Consider the following 23,318-nt stretch of genomic DNA (forward strand, 5'->3'; position numbering starts at 1 on the left):
GCTCCGCCAATCAGCGAGCGCCCTGTTGGCCGTCCGCAGCTCCCGCGCCCCTCCTCCTCCCGCCGGCCTCCGCTTCCCAGAATCCAAGATGGCGGGATCCAGGCAAAGGGGTCCCCAGGCCAGAGTTCGGCCTGTTTTCTGCGCCCTGCTGCTGTCGCTTAGTCGCTTCGCGGGGGGCGACGGCATGGGAGGCGACCCTGCGGCCGCTGTTACCGCGGGCACCGGAGCCGCGTCGCCACACCGCCGTTTCGAGTACAAATACAGCTTCAAGGGGCCGCACCTGGTGCAGAGCGACGGGACAGTGCCCTTCTGGGCCCACGCGGGGAGTAAGCCGGGAAAGAGGGCGGGGGGCCAGGGTCTCCTCCCCGCCTTGCGTCTCCTCCTCTCTGCCCTCTCCCTGCTGCACACCGCTGGCGCGGTGGACCCTTCTCAGCAGCCCCTCCTGCAGGTCGGCTCTGGTCCGCAAGGCTCTCTCCGCCTGCGCCCGACTCTTACCCCTATTCTGACCACCCCTCGGCCTCCTGTCCTCCTTTGATCTCGTCCGTTCTTTCCGTTCGGTCTAGAGGTGTTTTGTTACTTTCCTACACTTCCAAGCACTCAAACTCTCTTCTAAGCATCACATTTCACCCTAACGCCACGTCTCAACGCGAACGCCCCGCAGCCCCACCTCCGGCCATCCCAACCTGAGACCTGTTGAAGCAGCTTCCCTACTACCTCCTTTCCCGCTGCTCCTAGGTCCTCCCCTGCTGTCTTTTCTTTGAGGAAAGAGTGCTAGCAATGGTTAATGCCCCAGTTTGTACCCCCTGATGACTCCGGAGATAGCATATGTTGGTTTTCGAGTAGTTTTTAAAGCCTTGTTATGTTCGAGGACATCGTTACGCTGTTGCAACTACTACACCTTGAATTTGCGTTTCAGTGACTTGGTGTGGTCTTTGATCTTTTCAGTTGTATTAACACATTATGTAACAAGAGTCGCGCTCATCCCTTTATTTAGCAGAAGGGATATATTTTTTGGTATTGTTTCTGCACTTGATACGTGAAAATAACATTACATATACAGCCTCTTCAAAGTTATATTTAGTTTTTTTGAAAATTGAATGCAATCTGTGCTCCATATTTTATTCACTCTGTGTGTTTGTCACTGTTAGTAAGTAGAGAGCCTTGCTAGACATTTACATATGTGAAAGAAAATGTATCTTATCTGTACTTTCTAGTGCTGATGTGTCACTGCTGACTAAGGAATCAGCCATAACACTTGGCGTGCTGTAAGCTCTGTTCAGTGACCATCAGATGCACCCTTTGAAGCAAATGGCAAATGCCTTTCTATGGGGTGAGAAGTTCTGGCATTTAAAGCTCCATCATTATGTGTAATTAATCCTTTATATAAGGTTTGTGTATATCGTTTTAGAATGTCAAGTGCTTGAAACGAAATATTCCATTTCTAGAAAGTAATTACTGGATAGGAAGCACACTTGAGGAAGGACCATTAAACTGAAATTAATGTGTAATTTGAAGGTATAAAATTTCAGTTTGACTTAATGACCAAGTCATTAAGTTTTTGAAGTAGAGTGCAATTATTTTGTTACTAAGCAGACATTTGCTGTGTGCCCACTCATCTAGGGTATATTGCTGGCCTTTTGTTATCAAGGTGACATTGTTCCTAATATGCAAAGATGCTGCAGATGTACCAAACACAAGTTTTGGGGGTTTTTGGTTTTTGTTTTGTAATGATGATGAGCTTTTCAGTCATGGTGATGAATTTGCTCACACATTTTCACTTCTGCATCTCTCCTTTGCCTGCTTGTTGTTCTATCTTTCACACTACACCACATACATCAGCCAATTAAGAATGTTAATCAACTACTCCAATTAGCTACCTTGACTTTCTCTGCAGACCCTATATCCAAACTAAGCTTGTCTTGTCTGCAAAGAATTAAAGTATGACTAGACTGAGTTTGAAATAAAGGGATTAGTGTTTTAGTCATGACTCTTCTGTATACTGACTCTGGGAATCCCTGCTGTGAATACCACTTGCTTTCATTATCACTGGAACTTCTACAGTCTGTTTTCTTAACACCATTGATCATTTTTTCCCTTCTGGTTTTGTCCCGAGAGCCATTATTTAAAGCAATTTTTTTAAATAGAGAAATTTGAGATTTAGTTTAAACATGGCCCATTACATTCATCCCCAAATGAAGACCAAATCGATTGTGGTACTTTTCTTAACTCAAATGTCCTTTTGTACTGTTAGTACACGTCCTGGGTTCATAAGGGCACAAAAATGATCACAGCAGTTTGTAACCCTTTGTAGCTCTCAGAGTGCTTTCACCTTCATTTTCTGATTTGATTATTTGTAGGCAAGGCAGGTGTTAGCTGTCTTAGAGATGAAAAATCTGCTGTTCAGAAAGGTTAAGGTTCTTGAAAAGGTTACATAGCTAGTGTCAGTAGACTAGAACTCATATCCAGGTCTTCTGATTCTGTGTCCAGTACTCTTTCTGTGAGACTTGCCCCAACCTTTAAGTGCTTGAGAGTGATGGTGACAGAGTGACTGATCTTACTAAAGTACTCAACTTGTCTTTTGTCAGTTTCTCCTAGCTGTGAAGACATAATACAGTTATTTCCCAGAATGGATGTCAGAGCTGGTTAATATCTGAGAGGGTGTGTTAGAATTGTTCAAACTTGCCTGATAGGTGCTTTAATAATATCTAGTTCTATAACAGGACTAGCTAACATTTATTGAAATACTTCTGTGCACTTATATGCCTGTGAGGTTATTAGAGAAATGGAATAACTTGCCTATAATCAAACAGCTAAAAAGTGGTGGAATTGGGATTTGAACCTCGCTTGGACGTGCCTACCACTATTTTGGGGATCACAATTCTCTTTGAGCTAAAGAACTGTTTATTGACTTGAAATTCAGTTGACCCTCTCCCTAGAAGAATGTATATGTGCACAAAACTCTCTCTCTCTGTATATATATAATTTTTGGGGTGTTTATGGAAGTGATTGAGCCCAGCCCCTTCATTTTACAGGTGAACATATGGTGAACCCAAGACAGTAAGAATTATTTGCTCAAAGTCACACAGCTGAACTGAGTCTAGGAATAAGTCTCTTGATTCCTAGTGGTATGTTCTTTTCACACCGAGCTTTCTAACATTTGTAAATTGGTAAAATAGTTTTAAAACTAAAAACAGTTTTAAAAAAAAATAATATGCAAGTTTCTGAGGTACTTGAAAGAGAATATTATGGAAATCAAATAGTTGATTTGCTTTTTAAGCCATAGTTTCCTCCCTTCTGCCCCTTGAATTTTTAATGTATTGCAGCGTTAATTTTTTTTCCCCCAGAGATATTTCACTATTCAAAAGATGGGGGCGGGAAGGCTGTTAGAAAGCTCTAAAATTTTATTTTATTTTATTATTTTTTTTAATATTTATTTTTTATTTTTTAAATTTTTAAAAGATTTTATTTATTTATTTATTTATTTGAGAGAGAGCGAGAGAGAGAGCACGAGCAGGGTGAAGGACTAAGGGAGAAGCAGGCTCTCTGCTGAGCAGGGAACCGGACTCGGGCCTCAGTCCTGGCACTCCAGGATCATGACCTGAGCCAAAGGCACACGCTTAGCTGACTGAGCCACCCAGGTGCCCCAAAAGCTCTAAAATTTTAAAGTTGAAACTGTCAACGTGTGCTTTTTTCCTAACAAAATTATTGTATAGTTTACTGAGTTAAAATTGGATCTCTGTAGGCATATGGAACAGTTTGGTGATGGTTCGTTGAATTTTACCTAATCATAACTTAAAGCTCTTCTTCCCTGTTTTTTGTTCTAGATGCTATTCCAAGTTCAGATCAAATTCGAATAGCACCATCTTTAAAAAGCCAAAGAGGATCGGTGTGGACAAAAACAAAAGCAGCCTTCGAGAACTGGGAAGTTGAGGTGACATTTCGAGTGACTGGAAGAGGTCGAATTGGAGCTGATGGCCTGGTATGATAACTTCTTTAACTTAGAAAATGTGTATCAGGAGCGCCTGAGTGGCTCAGTGGTTAAGCGTCTGCCTTCGGCTCAGGGCGTGATCCCAGAGTCCTGGGAGCCTGCTTCTTCCTCTCCCACTCCCCCTGCTTGTGTTCCCTCTCTCACCGGCTGTCTCTCTCTCTGTCAAATAAATAAATAAAATCTTTAAAAAAAAATGTATCAATGCATATACCACTAGCCTCTAAATGTCCCTTGTTATATATTTACAGGCAGTTTGGTATACAGAAAATCACGGCTTGGAGGGTCCTGTGTTTGGATCAGCTGATATGTGGAATGGTGTTGGAATATTTTTTGATTCTTTCGACAATGACGGAAAGGTATATTTGTTGTCAGGACTATTACCCCCTTGAATATATCTGCTAACAAAGTTAGGCTCTGAGAAATAACAGCTTATTTAACACTTTCGTCAGGTCAGTAGCTCAAGAAATTCCCAAACTATATTTTAAGTATGATGATTAGTCTTTATATAACTGGGACTTTAGAACTTTAAACTCTTTGCTCCTGATTTGTCATACACCAGCTTGAGGTCGTAATGGAGTTCTAACTCTGAGAACTTTGTAGTGACCTCCTTCCCCAGTGCCCTGAATGTGCTTAGTAATTTTGATGCATAAGCCTGAGTCATTCAGAGGTAGGCAGTGAAACCAGCAGTGTCTGGGATTATGGTCTGTTTTCATGAAAATACGCTGTGCATTACTACCACTAGCTCACATATTAATGCCTGTTCATATGTTAATCCCTCTTTTTGATCCGCCAGTTTCTTTGATGTCTTTAGGAGAGACTAAAACAGTTCAGAACAAAATGTACTTGCCATTGAGTGACATTAACTTGTGCTGCCTTAGCAGACTTAAGATTGATCTTTGTTTCAGCTTGTGGTTTCTCTGCTGATTGTCAGAGGTCATTATTAGCAATGTAAAGGAGAACTTTAATAACTCCTTGAATGCTGAGGCATATTAGTCCTCCTGTTACTAAGTTCCATTGGGTCCCGCACTTGTCACACAGAGTGAGTCCTCAAATGCGTGTCGCAGTTGAATATTCACACAGGGCACATCATTGGTCTCTATTGAGGCGTTAAGAGACTGCTTCTGAATGATTGTAAGAGTTCACTAAATTTTTTCTAAATAGGTAGAAATCTTTTCTATTAAGTATCTTAAAATTTTGAGTCCTAGAATTTTAGAGATATAAGAGAATGATCTAGAATTCTTTGACCTAAGGACTTTAAAACAAATACATTCTTTTTATTTTTAGAAAAATAATCCTGCTATAGTAATTATAGGCAACAATGGACAAATCCATTATGACCATCAAAAGTAAGTTTGTGCTTTTTATATTATTTGATTGTAACTTCTTTGTGAAAACCTTGTAAAATATTTTGTTTCAAATCTGAATATTTTTCAGATGAAATACGATTATTCTTTTTCTTGAGATATATTTTGTAACTTGGTAGAAAGGTCTTATTTTAATATGGTCCTGTTTTAAAGTTCATTCTATGGACCACCTCAGATTTCAGACATAAAAAAGAGTTATTTTATTGAACCTAAAATTATGTAGTATTTTGAAAGATTTGTAAAATGTTCCTGGTTCTCGGTGATGCCATTAATCGTGTTTCTTTCATCTTTATCTTTCGAAAATAAAGTTGAAACCCTTGACCAAACTAATGACCGAGCAATTCACACCACCTTATTCATTCTTCACGTTGCTTTATTTAAAGATTCTCGGGGTGCCTGGGTGGCTCAGTCATTAAGCGTCTGCCTTCAGCTCAGGGCGTGATCCTGGCGTTATGGGATCGAGCCCCGCATCAGGCTCCCCTGCTGGGAGCCTGCTTCTTCCTCTCCCACTCCCCCTGCTTGTGTTCCCTCTCTCCCTGGCTATCTCTCTCTCAAATAAATAAATAAAATCTTAAAAAAAAAAAAAAAGATTCTCAATAGGCCACAAAATGTCTAAGTGTTCGGTGTATTTATAGTGTGTATGAATTAGGTATGTACATTTTTTATTTTTCCATGTTTGTTTTGGGAGGAATTACCTTTGAGCCAGTCGGTGAACTGTAAGAAAAATTACTCATCTGCACTTCCGTTTACTGTTCCTACCTTCGTGATTTTTAGTCCTCCTGGTTCATGACCACCTCTGGAGCTATTGAAACCGCAGGTGCCAAGGCCACCTCCTTGTCAGTCTGCTTGAGTTGACTTGGGTGGAATCTGCATTTTTAAAAACTCCACATGTGTTTCGATTCTGCCCTGACGTAAAGGACGATTTTGCCCTCGTCTCAGAAGAGTAGAACTTTCCTCTTGCTGTCAGCACATGGCGGCATTGGCTTCTGATGTCATCCATAGTTCTGACAGGAATCACAGGGAAAACTTGCACATTAACTTTGTGTCTTCTGAATAAGTAACTTCAGATTTCCCAAGACTGTCATTACTTGATATTATTTTATCTTTCTGGACGATGATCGTTTTAAATAGTTTTTAAATATTGAGAAGCGTTCTTACATTATTTGTTTGTTTTCCCTTTCTTCACGCTATAGCGATGGTGCTAGTCAAGCTTTAGCAAGTTGCCAGAGAGACTTTCGTAATAAACCCTATCCTGTCCGGGCAAAGATCACGTATTATCAGAAAACACTGACAGTAAGTAACATTACTTAGAAATACTCAACTGAGCAATATTCTAGTAGGACTTCTCATTCTGAATCTTTGATAGAAATTAAAGGCATGTAACTTTGGATGTGGGTTTATGTACACGGTGTTACTATGAGAGAACAGAAGTGGCTTCAGAGCTTGGCCTAAGTGGTCATGTGTTGTAAAACCTTCCCCATAGGTTTGCATTCAGTCAGTACACGTTTAAGCATCCCGCTTGCTAGATATCCCCCATTACATACATATTAGAGCCATCCAGATACAAATCTGAGTAAGAGAAAGGTCATTTTCTCCAAAGAGCTTGTAGTCTCTTGGAGGGGAGACACTTGTGTCACATTACTGTGCTGGGTCGGGGACGTATCACAGCACACATACCATTAAGTAATCAAGGGGTTAGACTCTTAAAACTGCAGATGGGAGCAGGGAAGGTCAGAAACAGTTTCTCAGAACTGAGCTGCACCAGGAAGGGAAAGTGGAAATTTCTGAGACGGGGTGCATATTCCAGGCAGAAAACAGGCACAGGGATGGTGAAAGACTTGGAAGGGCACATGATTTGAAACGGCTGGAGGATAGAGGAGACTGTGGGGAGTGGGGTTGAAAGTTTGGTGGTGGCAAGGCACGTAGGCCTTGGGTAGTTCATCCTATAAGGAACTGTTGAAAGTTTTAAGCAGGAAAGTGAAATGATCCCATTTGCAGTTTGGGCAGATGACTTAAGCAGCAGTGTTCTTATAATGGTGTTTTTGAAGGGGGACTTTACTTGTAATGGGCCATGCCTGGTGCTCTGTACTTCAAGTGCAGTTTCTCACTTACTTGTTCCAGTAGCCCTATGGGGCAGGCATCCGCATCTTATACACGGGGAGATGGGATTTGGGACATTTTTAGTAACTTACCGTCGTACCACATAAGTAACACAACTGTGATTTGAACCGAGTGCCGTCTTCCCTGCAAGACTCCACTTGCGGTCTGAGTCAGGGGAGAGGAAAGAGAGGGGAGGCAGTTAGGAGGGAGAGACGTGCTTGGGGGTAGGAGGGTGTGTGCAGTGGGGGAGTCAGAGGTAGTTCCTGGGGGTCTGGCCAGTTGTACAACTAACCCAAGAAGTAGCACATTTGGGTTTGAGTGAGGAGTCGGAAGGCTGAGAGTTGGTAATTAGTTCAGTTGTAGACAAATTGAGTTCAGGGTAATACTTAACGTGGGTATATCCTGGGGCACCTGGGTGGTTCAGTTGGTTTAGTGTCTGCCTTTGGCTCAGGTCATGATCCCCAGGGTCCTGGGATCAAGCCCTGCATTGGGCTCCCTGCTCAGTGGGGAGTCTGGTTCTCTCTCTCCCTCTCCCTTTCCCTCTGCTGCTCCCCCTGCTTGTGCTCTCTCACTCTCGCTCTCTCTCAAATAAATAAAATCTTTTAAAAAACAAAAAATAAAGTGGGTGTATCCAGCTAGTAGTTCTAGTATTAATATCATGTGAACTTTGCTTGTTAAAGGTGCCATCAATACCTGGTTATATAATACTTACAAATAAAAAATATCTTATTTAAAATTTTTTTTTCTCCTAAATCATGAGCTAGCGTTGCACAGGCAGTTCTTTGGAAAACTTTATATTGGCTTAGTCTTAAATTCCAAACTAATTTAGAGGTCTCAGAATAGAGGTGTCTAGTCTATTACAATTGACTTGGACTTGAGTTCCACTGTAATTATTACACATCCTGTACTGTTCCGTTAGGGTCATCAGGAAGTCACGCTCACCGTTACGTGGCAGAATCCAGACACCAACCATGGGGAGTACAGACACACACTTGAGTTCACACATTGCAGGGAGGCTGCCTACACGGCCCAAAGCAGTGAACCCTACCAGCAATACCCAAAACATTCGTCCTACAGAATGCCTCCCAAGAGAGCTCCATAGTCAGAAGAGATTGGGCACGGCTATGCAAATTAGCACATTGAAGATTCTAGAAAGTCATGGAATTACCTAATATCTGAATGTCTATAAAACTAGTGTTCGGAAGAATACATTTGAGAGCGACTTGGCAGGACACAAGACTGACTGATTCCAGCCTTTATAAAATGTTTTCTCAGTCTCTTATCTCTTCCTGCAGTACTCCCCTCTTTTCTCTCCACGTGGCCGAGTCATCCTTATTCTAGAACACACTGGTTCAGATCCCTGTTCCATCAGACACACCAAACATCGGCTCATAATGATCTGTGTCTCTGAAACTGTTTTTTTTCTCTAATGCATATTTGGCCTTTGAAATACGTTGTCTTGAATTACTAGTTAACTATGGTTTGCTTGTTTTTTCTCATCAGTATGATGATAAACTTGTCAGTGTAGATATCTTATTCCTTATAGTCCCTAATATTGTGCTCATTTTAGTAACTCAGGAAATGTTTATTGAATTAGCACTTATACATTTATCTTGTCGCAATTGTTTGAACTTCAGAGGGAAAAACAGTGTAAGCAGGAGCAAGAAATGCTGTGAGTGGAGGAACTTAGTTAAAACAAGAGGTTTTTAAATCCTGCTCGAGTAGGAGTTAACCATGGATTGAAACTGTGAGATCAGTAAGGGATACTATATAAGGTGAATATTGATGATCTCCTGAGAAGTGTTCCCGGTACTAATCAGTGGGCGTGTGCTGCCTGTACAGTCACACACCTAACGTTCCTCCAGACTCATAATACAATGAGTATGTCCCCCCCCCCTTTTTTTTTTAAAGAATTAGTAATAGAGGGGCACCTGGGTGGCTCAGTCAGTTAAGCGTCTGCCTTCGGCTCAGGTCATGATCCCAGGGTCCTCAGATTGAGCCCCGCATCGGGCTCCCTGCTCAGTGGGAAGTCTGCCTCTCCCTCTGCCACTCCCCCTGCCTGTGCACTCTCTCTGTCTCTCACTCTGTCAAATAAATAAAGTGAAATATCTTGTATAATGATGCTAAGTAAGTGAGGTTATTTCACGGAAGAGGATTACCCTTTATAACAGTGAGAGAAAACTAATAGCTTTTTGACAGTTGGTTAGTAGACCAAATATAAAGATCAATTAATCATAAATTGACTATTTGAAATTCATTTTACAATGTCTGTTGTAAAAGCTATAGCTGTAGTATGTCTTTTTTAGGTAATGATCAATAATGGCTTCACACCAGATAAAAATGACTATGAATTTTGCGCCAGAGTGGACAATATGGTCGTCCCTTCTCAGGGGCATTTTGGCATATCTGCTGCAACTGGCGGTCTTGCAGGTAAGTCTTGCTGTCTTTTAATATTAGAAGTTTGTGAATTGAGTTTCATGGGGAATAGTCTATTTGGAGATATGTAGACTTGTTTACTTTTAACCTTTTAAGACGTGCTGTAACCTTTACATAGTTTGCAGAGCCAGTCTTTTGGTGTCTTGAATCTGCTCATTTTCTCCTGAGATTCTGTAGGTATGCAGCTGGCTAGGGCTGCATACAACTGATGGTGGACATTTCAAGTCAAGGCTGTAATAGTGTAATTGCCAAGTGGTTTAGGATCCTGAAGGTTGTCACAGCACATTTAGATGAATTTAGTAGCCTGAGGACATATTATTGGGGACTAAAGTTTAAACAAGATTTATTTACCATTTTTGCTCCACATTTGGTGATAAATGAACTTCTCACATTAATACCATCTTGTGTTTAAAAAAAATATATCATGTTGTTTACATGGTACATTGTATAATTTTTCACTATTTTCAAATGTATAATTGTTCCTTTACAACATCACAGGGAGGGAGAGAGAGAGGACAGATTGTATTTACCCTATTTTTAGTTAAGTTTGCCAAATCTTGGATTAAAGTACATTATAAATACTACGTGGCCAGTAATGGCCAAACCAAGGCAGGACTTGTTTTTGGTTTTTGACTCCTGGGTCCAGTGCTCTATTACACTGTACGTTTTCTCCTGAAGTTCCGTAACTTACACACTTAGAGTGTTAACAATTTTCTCTTTCATCTGGCTGCATATGTGGATCTCCATAATAGTGACAGAAAGCATAGAGATTGCCAGTTGGAATTAATTGCTCTTGCTTTGCAGACATGACTAGCCAGGATTGGTATTTTAGGTCAGCATTATGAGGTTTGATCTGCTAAGTCCGTTTTCAGCTTAAGCAGCCTGATATTAATTTGATTTTTAAAATATGATTTTAGATAAAGTAAAATTGTTCATATCTGCTGTGTGAGGGAAACAAACATTAATGATGTATAGACAGCGTCATCATATTATCTAAGTTGGAATGCTTTGAGAATAAAAGAAGATGCATTTAGTAATGCCAGGACAACATAGGTAAATCAGGACTGTCCCAGTAAGCCAGGACAAAGCAATGTCAAGTTTATAACAAGAAAGTAAGGCAAGTAGTGGTAAGTACTGTAAGAAAGATTGAGAGACAGGTACGGAAATACGGAAGGACGGGATTTTGTCTCATTTGGCTGGGACACAGCCAGTGAAGGAGATTTGTGGGAAAATATGGGAAGATCTGGGTGTCAGGTTTAGGAGTTTGGGCTTGGTTTGACCCCTCATTTTTTGTTTATTCCCTTATCCCCTATTTATTATTATCCTTTATACCCTTATTTATTAAACATCTGTTATATATTAAACACTGTTAAATATTCTGGTTTAGGATAAAAGAAAGTGAATTTTAGTTGATTTCTGATGTAACTCTTTTTCTTTCTTTTTTTTTTTTTTATGTAAATCTTGCTGGTGAGTTTTATCTCTGAGCTCACAGAGCACCATTGCCTTTACCAGATGAGATTTGATTTTTGTTATTTTTCATATTGACTATTTTTAAAGCAATAGATCTTTCTAAAGTAACTTCACAACCATAAAAATAATCTATTATGGAACTTTTTTCTTTTTTTTTTTTTTTTTTTTTTTTTTGGTAGATGACCATGATGTCCTTTCTTTTCTGACCTTCCAGTTGACTGAGCCTGGGAAAGAGCTGGTAAGTACACACATTTTTTTTTCCCCAAAAAAAGTTTGTTCTCAGTTTATTGGTCTCTCCTTGTATCTGAAAACTTGGGAAGCCCAACTTAGATTTGAGTCTTTTTCTGCCTGTTATTGCTGTTTGATCTTGTAAAAGTGATTTAACCTCTGTACCCCGCTCCGTTTCTTCGCTGGTGAAACGGAGACATTGGTACCGCTGCCTCATGGTGTCATGAGCATTAAATAAGACAGTGCGTGCACTCGAGAAATGGTGGTGGCCAGTGTTACCGTTTTGTTGTGATTATTAGTAGTAAGAGTAAATTGGTTTTGATTTAAATAAGAAGTAACATTTTTATGTTAACCTTTCAACTAATGGTTGAGTAGTTAAAATGAAGGGGAAAAAAGTATTTTGAGGTTTATTATTTTCTTTTTAATTTTTTTTTAATGATCTATTCCTAAATTTCAAAAAAGCCTACACCAGATAAAGACATTTCAGAAAAAGAAAAAGAAAAGTATCAGGAGGAATTTGAGCACTTTCAACAAGAATTGGATAAAAAAAAGGAGGAATTCCAGAAGGGCCACCCTGACCTTCAGGGGCATCCTGGTGAGTTGGAGGAAGCTGTGCTCAGAGCCGCACAGGGGCTGTGGCAGGTGCACTCATCCCATCCTCGAGCTCTTGTCTGGCACATCCAAGTAGTTTCCTGAAGCAATCTATGAGCAAATCTGCCATCACAAGGCTTGGAGGTTGATGTTTCTACCAGAAGAGTGTGGCTTAGGAAAGCGTGTGGTGGGCAATACTGGGTGATGTGAACAGTGATCCCCCAAAGTGTGGGCTCTGTGAGAACAGGGATTGTTTTTCTGTTGACTGCCCTGCGCCCCTACACCTAAAAAACACGAAAAACCCAATGCTGACCTGGTAGTTGAGACTCAGTAAATATTTGTGGAATGAAATCACGTAAAGTTTGTCTTTCCTTTGATCGGCACACATTACCTTATTAATATAGAGGTAATACTGGAGAAATATCATAATTCTTATGAAAGTAATACGAAATGATTCTCTAGCTCTCCTACCCTTACTGCTCTACAGAACTCTGAATTTTAAAATTTGCAGATTTTAAAATAGTCTAAGCCAGTGCTGAACTTCAGTGTGCTACGTGTCAAAAATAAAACATGACAAGTCCAAGTAGAGTGACTTTATATTATCTGCTAACTTTTATCTGGCTTGTTCCCACCAGCACAGATGATCAAAGCTGTATTTAATAAAGCCATAGCTAGCTTTTGTACTCCCTGTAGTATGTTTCTCTAAACGATCAGTAATAGGAATCAGATTTAATGAAGATAAGAGTGAAAAATAAATTTCTCTTCTTGGATTTATTTTAAATATCACATATGATTTGTGAGTATATCCTGAAGCTTATTGTAGTAAGTGAATGAAATAGTTTTCAGCACAGTCAGCTTTAAAAGGAAAATCAGCTATTTTCAACTCCCTTTTAAAATTTATTGTGTAAGTAAAAGGCACAGATTTTAAAAGGGCAGTTTAATGAATTCTGACAAATTTGTATACCGGCTTAATCATCACTCAGGTCAACACAGAGAATAATTTTATCACCCCAGGATGTTCCCTCTGCCTCTTTCAAGTCAGGCCCCCTCTGTAGAGGCCACCAGTGTTCCCGATTTCTAGTGATACAGATTAGTTTTGCCTTTTCCTATAGCTAGAATCATATAGTATATTTAAAAGAAAACTATTTTTAGGTGAAAAAAGTTCAGAACTAATTTATAATAGGTATTCAGCCACCAGACATGGCAAAAAACAAATAGTAGTTTTGTCGTGATTGAATTGATTATCTGCATGTTTACTGTTGAGGAGGTCATACCGCTGGAGTAGATCATACTGATGATGGTCTAATGTTAGTATATGTAGATACTTCAGTCACTTATGGTATTTCAGAAATGATTTGGATCGTTTTAATTTGCAATTTCCATTTCAGCGGATGAAATATTTGAGAGCGTAGGAGACCGCGAGCTGAGACAAATCTTCGAAGGACAGAATCGCATCCATCTAGAAATCAAGCAGCTGAACCGACAGTTAGACATGATTCTTGATGAACAGAGAAGATACGTCTCTTCCTTGACAGAGGAGATCTCTAAAAGAGGAGCAGGAATCCCAGGGCAGCAGGGACAGGTAAGCTTTCCAAATACGCATGTGTGCCGTAGGTGGCGTCTGATGGAGGAGGAGGCCTGGAGGAAAGAAAGGCTACTCTGCCATATGTTCCTACAGAACTGGGTTCTTCTGTTTTTCCTCCAGATCACCCAGCAAGAGCTGGATACTGTTGTGAACACTGAGCATGAGATCCTGAGACAAGTGAATGAAATGAAGTAAGTCTACAGAAGTAATGTCTGAGTGTTAGGTGATACATTTATCCAAAATTCATGACCTCTCTCTCTCTATGCAAGCACATTATTATTGTAAGAATTCCACATGAGGGTAAGAATCACATTCTAGATTCATTTTATAAATCAGGGAGTGGAAAGTACAGGAACCTTTGATATTCAAAAACTGCCAATAGGCCTCAATGTTTGAATTGTTCTAAGCCAGAAGAGAAAAAATGCTTTAGCATCTTTTAAAAAATACATTTGTCACAGCTACTTGACAGCCAGGAGTAGTCATACATTTCTAAAATAAAGAGAATATGTGTAATATATAACAATTCTGTGGAAAATCCTAGAAGAGCAAGCATGCATAGCATTGTAGAACTGTAATACAAGTGTGCCTGGTGCAGGAACTTCTGTGTGATGGAATGAAACCATTTTCAAGGAAATATGCTGGGTGTGACTACCTCTCTTCCATTCCATCTTGTATCCTAAGAGAGACTGGACAGAGAGTTGGAGCAGAGAGGAGCTACTGTGTCCTTGGAACTTTGAATGATAAGTTTGTAAAAAGTATTCACTTAGGCAGATAATGAACAGCTTTCAATGCCTAGAGTAGAGAAACAGGCAAAATGTTACATTTTATAAGCTAACATTTTAGAGTAGTGAACCAACCAGTACAACCCTTGACAAACAAGAATGTCAGGGTGAGTTCTTTAGCACTGGAAAATTAAACAGTATTAGGTTAAACAGAAGGTGATAATATCCACATTTAGAGATTAAAGGCAACCCCACTTGGAACTGCAAATTTGTACTTCTTTTCACTTGTACTGTCCGGCATTTTTAAAAATCTTTAAGTTGTAAACTTACGATTAAAATATTTATGATCTTAAATGAATAGTTAAATTCTTTCAAAAATACGGGCGCCTGGGTGGCTCAATCAGTTAAGTGTCTGCCTTCGGCTCAGGTCATGATCCCAGGGTCCTGGGATCGAGACCCCTTTCTGGCATTCTGCTCAGTGGGGAGCCTGTTTCTCCCTCTCCTGCTCCCCCTGCTTGTGCTCTCTGGTTCTCTCTCTCTCTCTGTGTCAAATAAATAAATAAAATCTTAGGTGCTCCTGGGTGGCTCAGTCGGTTAAGCATTTGCTTTTGGCTCAGGTCATGATCCTGGGGTCCTGGGATTGAGCCCTGCATCGGGCTCTCTGCTCAGCGGGGAGCCTGCTTCTCTCCCTGCCTCTGCCTGTGCTCCCCCTGCTTGTGCTCTCTCGCGCTGTCAAATAAATAAATAAAATCTTTAAAAAAAAAAATTCTTTCAGAAAGAGACTGGATCATGTGACATTATTTTTAAAAATCTTTATTTTGATCTAATTTTAGACTTCAGACTTGCAAAAATGGTACAATTTCCATCTATTCCTTACCCATCCCCCCTAATGTTCACAACTTATATAACCATAGCACAGTTGTCAGAGCCAAGAAATGAACATCATTGGTACAGTACTATTAACTAATGATCTTATTCAAATTTCACCCATTTCCATGCATGCCCTTTTTTGTTGTTGTTGTTCCAGGATCTTATCCAGCAACAGACATTGCATTTAGTTCTATCTCTTTAGACTTCTGCAGTCTGAAATAGTTCATCTTCCCTTGTCTTTCATGACCGTGACAGTTTCCGCGTTGAGCAGTTATTTGGTCCATTGTCTCTTGATTCAGGTCTGTCTGGCGTTTACTCGTGACTGGATGGAAGTTCTGCACTTCTGACAAGAATACAACACTGTATCATGTTCATGATGTCTGTGTGTCTTATTGTTGTTGACGTTGGCTGGGATTACTTGGTTATGGTGGTTTCTTCCTGCTTTCTCTGTTAGTATCTTTCCTGTGGTGATTAATTATATTTTGGAAAAGATACTTTGAGACTATGTAAATATATAAATATTCTGTTTCAGTTTAAACTTTTGCTTGCTAATTGTAGCATCCATTGACACCTTGCGTGAAACAAGAATGAGGTTTTTCCCAAATGCTGATTTTTTTTTTTTTCTATTTTCATCATTCCTTCCCATGTATTTATTGGAATTTTGTAAGGACCGGCTCTCTTCTGTACCATTTATTTATTTAATCAGTTATTTATGTCGTATGGGCTCATGGATATGTATTCTATGGGTTACAGTCCCATACTATCATTATTTACTGCTGAAAGTGTTTTGCTCTGGTAATTAAGAACTCCTCCAGGTTGGCTTCTGTGTTCTTTCAGCAAGCTCCCATCTTTTTTTAAAGCATTTCTTCACTTTCTGGTGCTATACCATGTTTCAGGCTCATTTTGTGTTTTCTTTGCCCCGGCTCTAGAATCAACCACCTCAGTGAACAGTGAACCCTGGTTCCTTTTATTGAAGAAAGGTATTTAGAAACCCAAGATCTGGACAGTAGGTGTGCTCACTACCCCTGCAGTGCCCCTGCTCCTAGGCCCTCTCAGTGGACAGAGCTGGGGAATATATGAGTGTCTGTTAACCCACCTATATACACATATCTTTATTTTTGTACCCATCACTTTACGTTTGTATTAAAAAACCCCTGAGGGGCGCCTGGGTAGCACAGTCGTTAGGCGGCTGCCTTCGGCTCAGGACGTGATCCCGGTGTTCCGGGATCGAGTCCCACATCGGGCTCCTCCACTGGGAGCCTGCTTCTTCCTCTCCCACTTCCCCTGCTTGTGTTCCCTCTCTCGCTGGCTGTCTATCTCCGTCAAATAAATAAATAAAAAATCTTAAAAAAAAAAATAAAAATAAAAAACCCCTGAGATTATCCAGACACTTTGGATTCTGGTTGGACTAGACTAGGCTGAACATTACAGGATTGATTTTCACCTCCTTCTTTCCTTCTTCGAAAATTCTTTCTTCAGGAGGAAGAAACCTGGTTTTTATTATCTATAGTGTATTTACTTATGTTAGTGTGCATATAAGGTACCCATAAAGTGGTTTCAGATTGTAAACTCACATCCCGGTGAGAAACATGTTTACTGTTGGATTTATGTGAAAGTCCTTTTGCATCTAACCTTAGAGTTTGTAATGCAGATGGTATCTTCCAGACAGTTACTTCGTTCAGTTCTCTTCCCACTCTGCTCAGTATGGTTATGATAGGCATTTGTAGTAGAGTTAGGCTCTTTGCTAGCGTTTGTATTCTTCCTACATCCTGGTTGATTTTAATTGTGTATATTTGGCGTATAGGGAGGTTTGTGAATATGATGGTGCTGAGAGGTGCTGGGTCGAAATGTATGTTCACTGAAGTGTCACTCCCTCTTCCTCACTACCACCCCATTCCCATTTCCCCCCTTTCTAGCCTTTTCCCACCCCCACCCCATTGCTAACCTATCCCATTCATCTCTGGTTTGTTTTTCCTGTACTTTTTCCGCCATGTGTATTTTCTTAGATCCCCTTCTTCCTTACGTGAATGGTAGTATATTCTAGATACTCTTTTGTGCTTTGCTTATTTCACATAACAGCGGTACTAGAAAGTCTTAAGATTCAGTTAGTGGTTAGTAAATCCTAGCCCTCTGGCTGTATTATCCATGAAAGCACTTTCTAGAGTAGTTAGCAATCCTCATAAACTCCCACTTACTAATTGAGAACAGATGTCATACATACCATAAGTTAAGGTAAAAACAACTCAGATTTCTAAATTTGTCCTTGAGAGCTTTTTTCCTTCTGGATTAGACTTCAGAAAAAAAAACTAAAGAGAAAGGAAATATTTGCCTTTTGTGGAATGGGTAGTTTGTGTCTGTGGATTTTCCTGTCGTTAGAGAATCATAGAATTTTTTTTTAGCAGAAGCTCAGTTCACAGAAAAAGAAAAAAAGGCCCTGACTGGTAAAAGGTCCCAACATAAGAAGAGTCAGAAGTGGTTTCATTATCTCCTCACTTTCCGGTGCTATTTCTAGCATACCAGAATGCCTTGCCGATTTTTATTTTCATTTTAGACATTTTCAAACATGCAAAGAAGTTGAGCATAAAAGCCATCCCTCATACCCCATCCCCCATTTGCAGTAGTTACTAGTAACTGGATCCTCACTGTTCCTCATGAAGCACCCCCATCAACCCCTCCGGGTTCTAGTGGCGGTCACGGCCATAACCTGAATCCCTCGTTTCCTGAGAGTGAACGCTGGCACTCTTACTCTAAAGTTCCCTCTCCGTGTATTTTTTTTATTTCAAGATTTTATTTATTTATTTGAGAGCGAGAAATTGAGAGAGAGAGAGGGAACATGAGTAGGGGCAGAGACAGAGCGAGAGAGAGAAGCAGGCTCTCCGCTGAGCAGGGAGCCTGGTGTGGGACTCGATCCCAGGACCCTGAGATCATGACCTGAGCCGAAGGCAGATGCTTAACCAGCTGAGCCACCCAGGCGCCCCATAAGCTGTAGTTTTATAAATTATTTTCCAATCCTGAATACAATTCAGTATTTCTAAATACTGATTTTTTTTTTTTTTAATAATCTAACATACTGGGCTTAGAAGTGCATCTAACCTTTTAAAATGCGGGACTGAAAAAAAATCATTTTTCTAGCAGTTCCCTTGTCTAAAGGGATTTTCTGTTTCAGGAATTCCATGAGTGAGACTGTCAGACTGGTCAGCGGCATGCAGCACCCGGGGTCTGCAGGGGGGGTTTATGAGTCAACCCAGCACTTCAATGACATCAAAGAGCACCTTCACATCGTGAAGCGGGACATAGACAACTTAGTGCAGCGAAACATGGTAAGCTCTTGCCTTCTACTTTTATCATTACCAGTCTTCCTTAGTTAGAAAAGAACGAACGCATATTCTATGGAACATATTAAAACTTTTTACTTAATACTAATGTTCATTTTTAATATTCAAGGTAGAATTATTCTATATGATCCAAATACCTTTGTGTTCCATGTTTCCATACCCTATTGAATAGGATTTTTTTTAAAGATTTTATTTATTCAAGAGAGAGAGAGCATGTGCATGCAAGAGGGAGGGGCAGAGGGAGAAGCAGACTCCCTGCTGGGCAGGGAGCCCAATGCAGGACTCCATCCCAGGATTCCGGGATCATGACCTGAGCCGAAGGCAGACGCTTAACTGACTGAGCCACCCAGGCACCCCTCCTTACCCTACTGAATAGAATTTTTAAAAATACATTGCTATTCCTATCATTGGAGATACCACAGTCTCAGACTTCTGTTTTCTAGATTCTTCCTGTAAATTTTCTTTTTAAAAAAATGGCTCTTGTTATCAGTAGTGATATCTTTAAACAGTTTTAAAAAGGTGAACATCTCTTGACCCTTTACTGAGACAGATGCTGGGTAGCTCCTACTTCTCTGGGCTGTGAGGAAGCGCAGGTCTGACACTGGCTGACTGGTAGCCTCTTTCTTTAAGCAAGATTCTTCTTTTTTCCAGCAACTTTTCCTCTCTTACTTGGTTCACTTTTTAAAAGTTTTTTTTTGTTTGGTTTTGGTTTTGGTTTACTTTATCAGGCCTTTTTTTTTTTTAAGTGTAAGTCCATCTACATTTTTAGAGATTGGCCGTAAATATTAAAGATAGGTAACGTGTTTTCAAAGTTTAATATGCACAAGAGACAATATTAGACGATAGACCTGTGGTCCTTGTTTACTGGCTTCCAAAACCCTTATAAAATTCACAAATGCTTATAGCATTTGCCCCCCCCCCTTCCAGTCCAATCTCCTTGAAATGACCACCACTAAAAATTTGATGTGGAACAACCCGATCAAAAATGTGCTAGAGAAATGAACAGAGTGTTCACGGGAAAAGCTTGTGCCATATATGAAAAGATGCTGAAGCTACTTGAGAGAAATGAAAAATCAAACTCTCCTGTGATACCACACCTGTTTGACAAAAAGCCAAGTCTGACAACATACTCCATTGCCGAGGCTAGAGGAAAACCCAGTGGCACAGTGCCAGAGGGAGTACAAGATGGCCTAACCCTTGGGAAGGGGAGTTGAACAACATATGGTAAAAGTACACATTCATTTGCCTATTTAACCTAGCATTTTTCACAGACACACTGGCGAAAAAAACAAAAACGGATACCTAGGGGCACCTGCGTGACGCAGTTGGTTAAGCATCCGACTCTTGATTTCAGCTCAGGTCACGATCTCAGGGTTGTGGGATGGAGCCCAGCATCGGGCTCCGCGCTCAGCCGGGAGTCTGCTTGAGATTCTCTCCCTCTGTTCCTCTCCTGACTCTCGTGTGTGCGTACTCTCTCTCTCCCTCTCTCTCAAATAAATAAGTCTCTTAAAAATAACAAAAAACATACGTGGTGTACTCAAGGCTGTTCTTGCAGAACTATTTCAATAGCTCTAAAAGACTGGGGACAGATTGGGGAAATGGGAAATAAGTAATAAGATGGTAATTATGAAGCCAGCCGTATCGATAATTATACTCAATGTAAATTTCCTATAAATTCGGATCTACACTAAAGCTCAGACAGTTTCTCACATCTGCAGAATAAGATAGATTCAAGGAAGACTAACTTTTTATTTGTGCTTTTTACTTTTCCTTGTTAGGGAACAATTTGGGGGGACTGTAGTTTCTCTGTCCACTGTTTCTTGCTTTTCTTACTATAAGCAGAAGATGTGATGAAATCTTCCCCTTTTTTACAGAGAGTAGCAGACTGTGCTATTTATCTTCTCCCTGCTTGCTTTCACTTACCAGTGTGCCCCTAGTGGCGTACAGATCCGCCTTATTCCTCTTACAGCTGCATGAACCCCGTTATGTGACTGTATCATAGTTTATCATTTCTCATGAGAAGTCAGTCAGTCTTACTTTTGTTTCTCTGTACCTAATGTGTCTTTTTTCTCTGCTTTTAAGATTTTTCTCCCTGATAACTGATTTTCAGCAGCTTGACTATGATATGTTTTGCTTTCGTTTTCTTTTTCCTCTGCTTGGGGTTTAGTATCTTGGTTCTGTGAGTTTATAGTTGTCATTAAGTTTGGAAAATCTTGAGCCAGCCTGAGCGCAGCCTGCCACAGGGCTCGATCCCACAACCCTGAGGTCATGACCTGAGCCAAAACCAAGAGTCACATGCTCAACTGACTGAGCCACCCAGGTGCCCCTTCTCATTTCCATTTCAATTTCTTCTCTGATCCATGGGTTTGAAGTTGTCTTTCTTTGTCCTTCCCCCACCCCCAAAATGCTGATCCCATCATTTCTTGCCATTTTGTTCCCTGCCTTTGCCTTCAGACAGGTATTGTTTGCTTTAGGTTGTGTCTAGCTCTGTTAGTTGTCTGCTGCTGTGTGGTTGGTCCGTATTACCCAGTTTACCTTCCTTGAAGTCCTGATACCTTATATGTTATGTGAAGTTTTTAAAAAATACCTATTATCCTTTAGGAAAGAAAGTTAATATGTTATTCCGTAATTTTCCTGAGGTCAATAACTAGTAAGTGGTAGAAGGGAAGAACTTAGGTCTTTAACATACACTCTTGTCTCCTTTATATCTTTAGATATTGCCTTTCTTACCTATATTTTTATGTATGTCTTAGATATTCGTATTTTTCAAATATGAGTTAAGAGTTTTCTTAGTAACCATTACCTTTAATCCAAAGCATTGTGGTCTATTCCCGGAGTTGTGTTTGAGGTGGTTTTCTCCCAGCTTTGGCCTGCGTTGTGGTGGCCAGGCTGGCACTGGAGGGGGGGGGGGGGGTGTATATATGTCCTGCAGAGCCTTGTCCCGCAGATGTGAACGTACTGAGAACAACTAATCCGAGAGGCCGTTCTGTCTGGGTACCTTGCTTAAATCTTTGTCCCTGGTATTTAATTACCCCCTTAAAATAGAAAGAATACCCATGGAAATAGGAAAAGAAACATTTTTCAAAATACTGATTGGTGATGCTGACTGCTAGGAGGTGGGGAGGGTGAGGGCTAAGCAAAAGCCCTTATATTTGTCAGGCAGTTCATTGGCAGGGTGACCATGTAATTGCCTGAACCAGAACACTTTTGAGAATAAAGGGGATCCTATTAATATCACTGTAGTACAGCAAGTATAAACTGTGTGTGTCCAGGGAGCTCGTGGTCTGTGACCATCAAGAACACAAAAAGTCATCATCGTTGTGCTGCAGATTCGAGCCAGAAGGCGGTGTGATAGTGACTGGACCGCGAAGGTGGAGGCCTTCCAGTGTCAGCTACTCTTGCAGAAAGTTCGGGGGGAGGGGCGCCTGGCGGGTTCAGTCAGCACAACATGCAACTCTCCATCTGGGGGTCGTGAGTTTGAGTCCCATGTTGGGCACAGAGATTACTAAAGAAGTAAAATAAGTAAACTTTATTTAAAGAAAAAATGGTAAGAAGGGAGTGGAAGATATTTATGGGATGAATAAATGAAAATCTTGAGTTCATGTAGTTAACCATTAATTTTGTAAAGGTGTCACATTTCTTTCTTTTTCTAAAATCCCAATTTGACTAATTGTCCTAGTTCTTTGCCTTATAGCCATCAAATGAAAGACCAAAATGCCCAGAACTGCCACCGTTCCCATCATGTTTATCTACGATGCACTTCGTTATATTTGTAGTGGTACAAACGGTGTTATTCATTGGTTATATCATGTATAGGTAAGTCTCTCAAATCGGACTCACTGTTCTTCTGTATTTGTTTAATTTTAAGTACTCAAAGTAACCTATGTGTGTAACAACTTCAGTCCTTGTAAAATTTGATTTAACACAAAGCAGGTATTATATTTAGTCTATTTCAGTCACGTGGGAGTGCACGCTTAGAAAGTATGCTTATCGTAACGCATTATATACTTCCAAAGACAATGTATATTTCAATTCTAGGCAATCCTGTTTCTTTCTGAAGTGAAATATATAGAACTTTCAGGTTTTTTCTTTCTCTTTTTCCTTAGGACTCAGCAAGAAGCAGCTGCCAAAAAATTCTTTTGACCACCATTTTCATATGTGAACATCATGTATGTATGTACAAAATGTTGTCTTTTTGAGGGAATTTAAGTATTTAAATTGCTTCATAGTCTAAATTATTAAATTTTGTATAAAATGACTGTTTAAACATTGATTTGCAGTAAGAATAAACCTTAAAACAAAGACAACCACATGTAAATTTGTGCATAGTACGTAAATCTATTTAAATTTCAGCGAATGTCTGGCCAGTAAAATACAGCCACTGAACAGAATATTGATAAATAAGAGGGTAAATATTAGAAACTAGGGGCAAGTTACCCCTAAGTCTCCACACCTGCCTTCCTGCCCCCCCAGACTGTGTGGTCCAGTCATGTTTATTTTATAACCAGAGTCTTTTTAAGAGGTCAGAGTTTCCTACTCCAAGACCCAGTCCAGCAGTCCTTCTAGCTAATGTCATTCCCTTTGAAATCAAAGAATATTTTGTCTGAGAGCTGTAGGATCTAGATAATA

At 40.2% G+C, this 23,318-nt stretch overlaps 1 protein-coding gene across 1 annotated transcript; it reads left to right on the top strand.

The window, feature by feature from the left end:
- Positions 1–23,001, top strand: LMAN1 (lectin, mannose binding 1). Its single transcript, XM_008705155.2, has 13 exons — positions 1–326; positions 3,825–3,979; positions 4,237–4,344; positions 5,273–5,334; positions 6,546–6,645; positions 9,759–9,882; positions 11,538–11,596; positions 12,049–12,181; positions 13,566–13,759; positions 13,883–13,953; positions 18,521–18,674; positions 22,384–22,505; positions 22,796–23,001. Exons 1-13 carry the CDS (start codon positions 89–91, stop codon positions 22,830–22,832), a joined length of 1,557 nt encoding a protein of 518 aa, XP_008703377.1. The 5' UTR covers positions 1–88; the 3' UTR covers positions 22,833–23,001.
- Positions 23,002–23,318: the final 317 nt, after the last annotated feature.

The sequence above is a fragment of the Ursus maritimus genome, unplaced genomic scaffold (assembly GCF_017311325.1).
Source record: "Ursus maritimus isolate PB19 unplaced genomic scaffold, ASM1731132v1 scaffold_18, whole genome shotgun sequence".
Classification (NCBI taxonomy): Eukaryota; Metazoa; Chordata; class Mammalia; order Carnivora; family Ursidae; genus Ursus; species Ursus maritimus.

Excerpts from the sequence above, each read along its gene's own strand:
- LMAN1 (XM_008705155.2), top strand. The coding sequence starts at position 89 with ATGGCGGGATCCAGGCAAAGGGGTCCCCAGGCCAGAGTTCGGCCTGTT. Across the intron at positions 327-3,824 it reads CTTCTGGGCCCACGCGGGGA|ATGCTATTCCAAGTTCAGAT; the intron begins GTAAGCCGGGAA and ends TTTTTGTTCTAG. Across the intron at positions 12,182-13,565 it reads TGACCTTCAGGGGCATCCTG|CGGATGAAATATTTGAGAGC; the intron begins GTGAGTTGGAGG and ends TTTCCATTTCAG.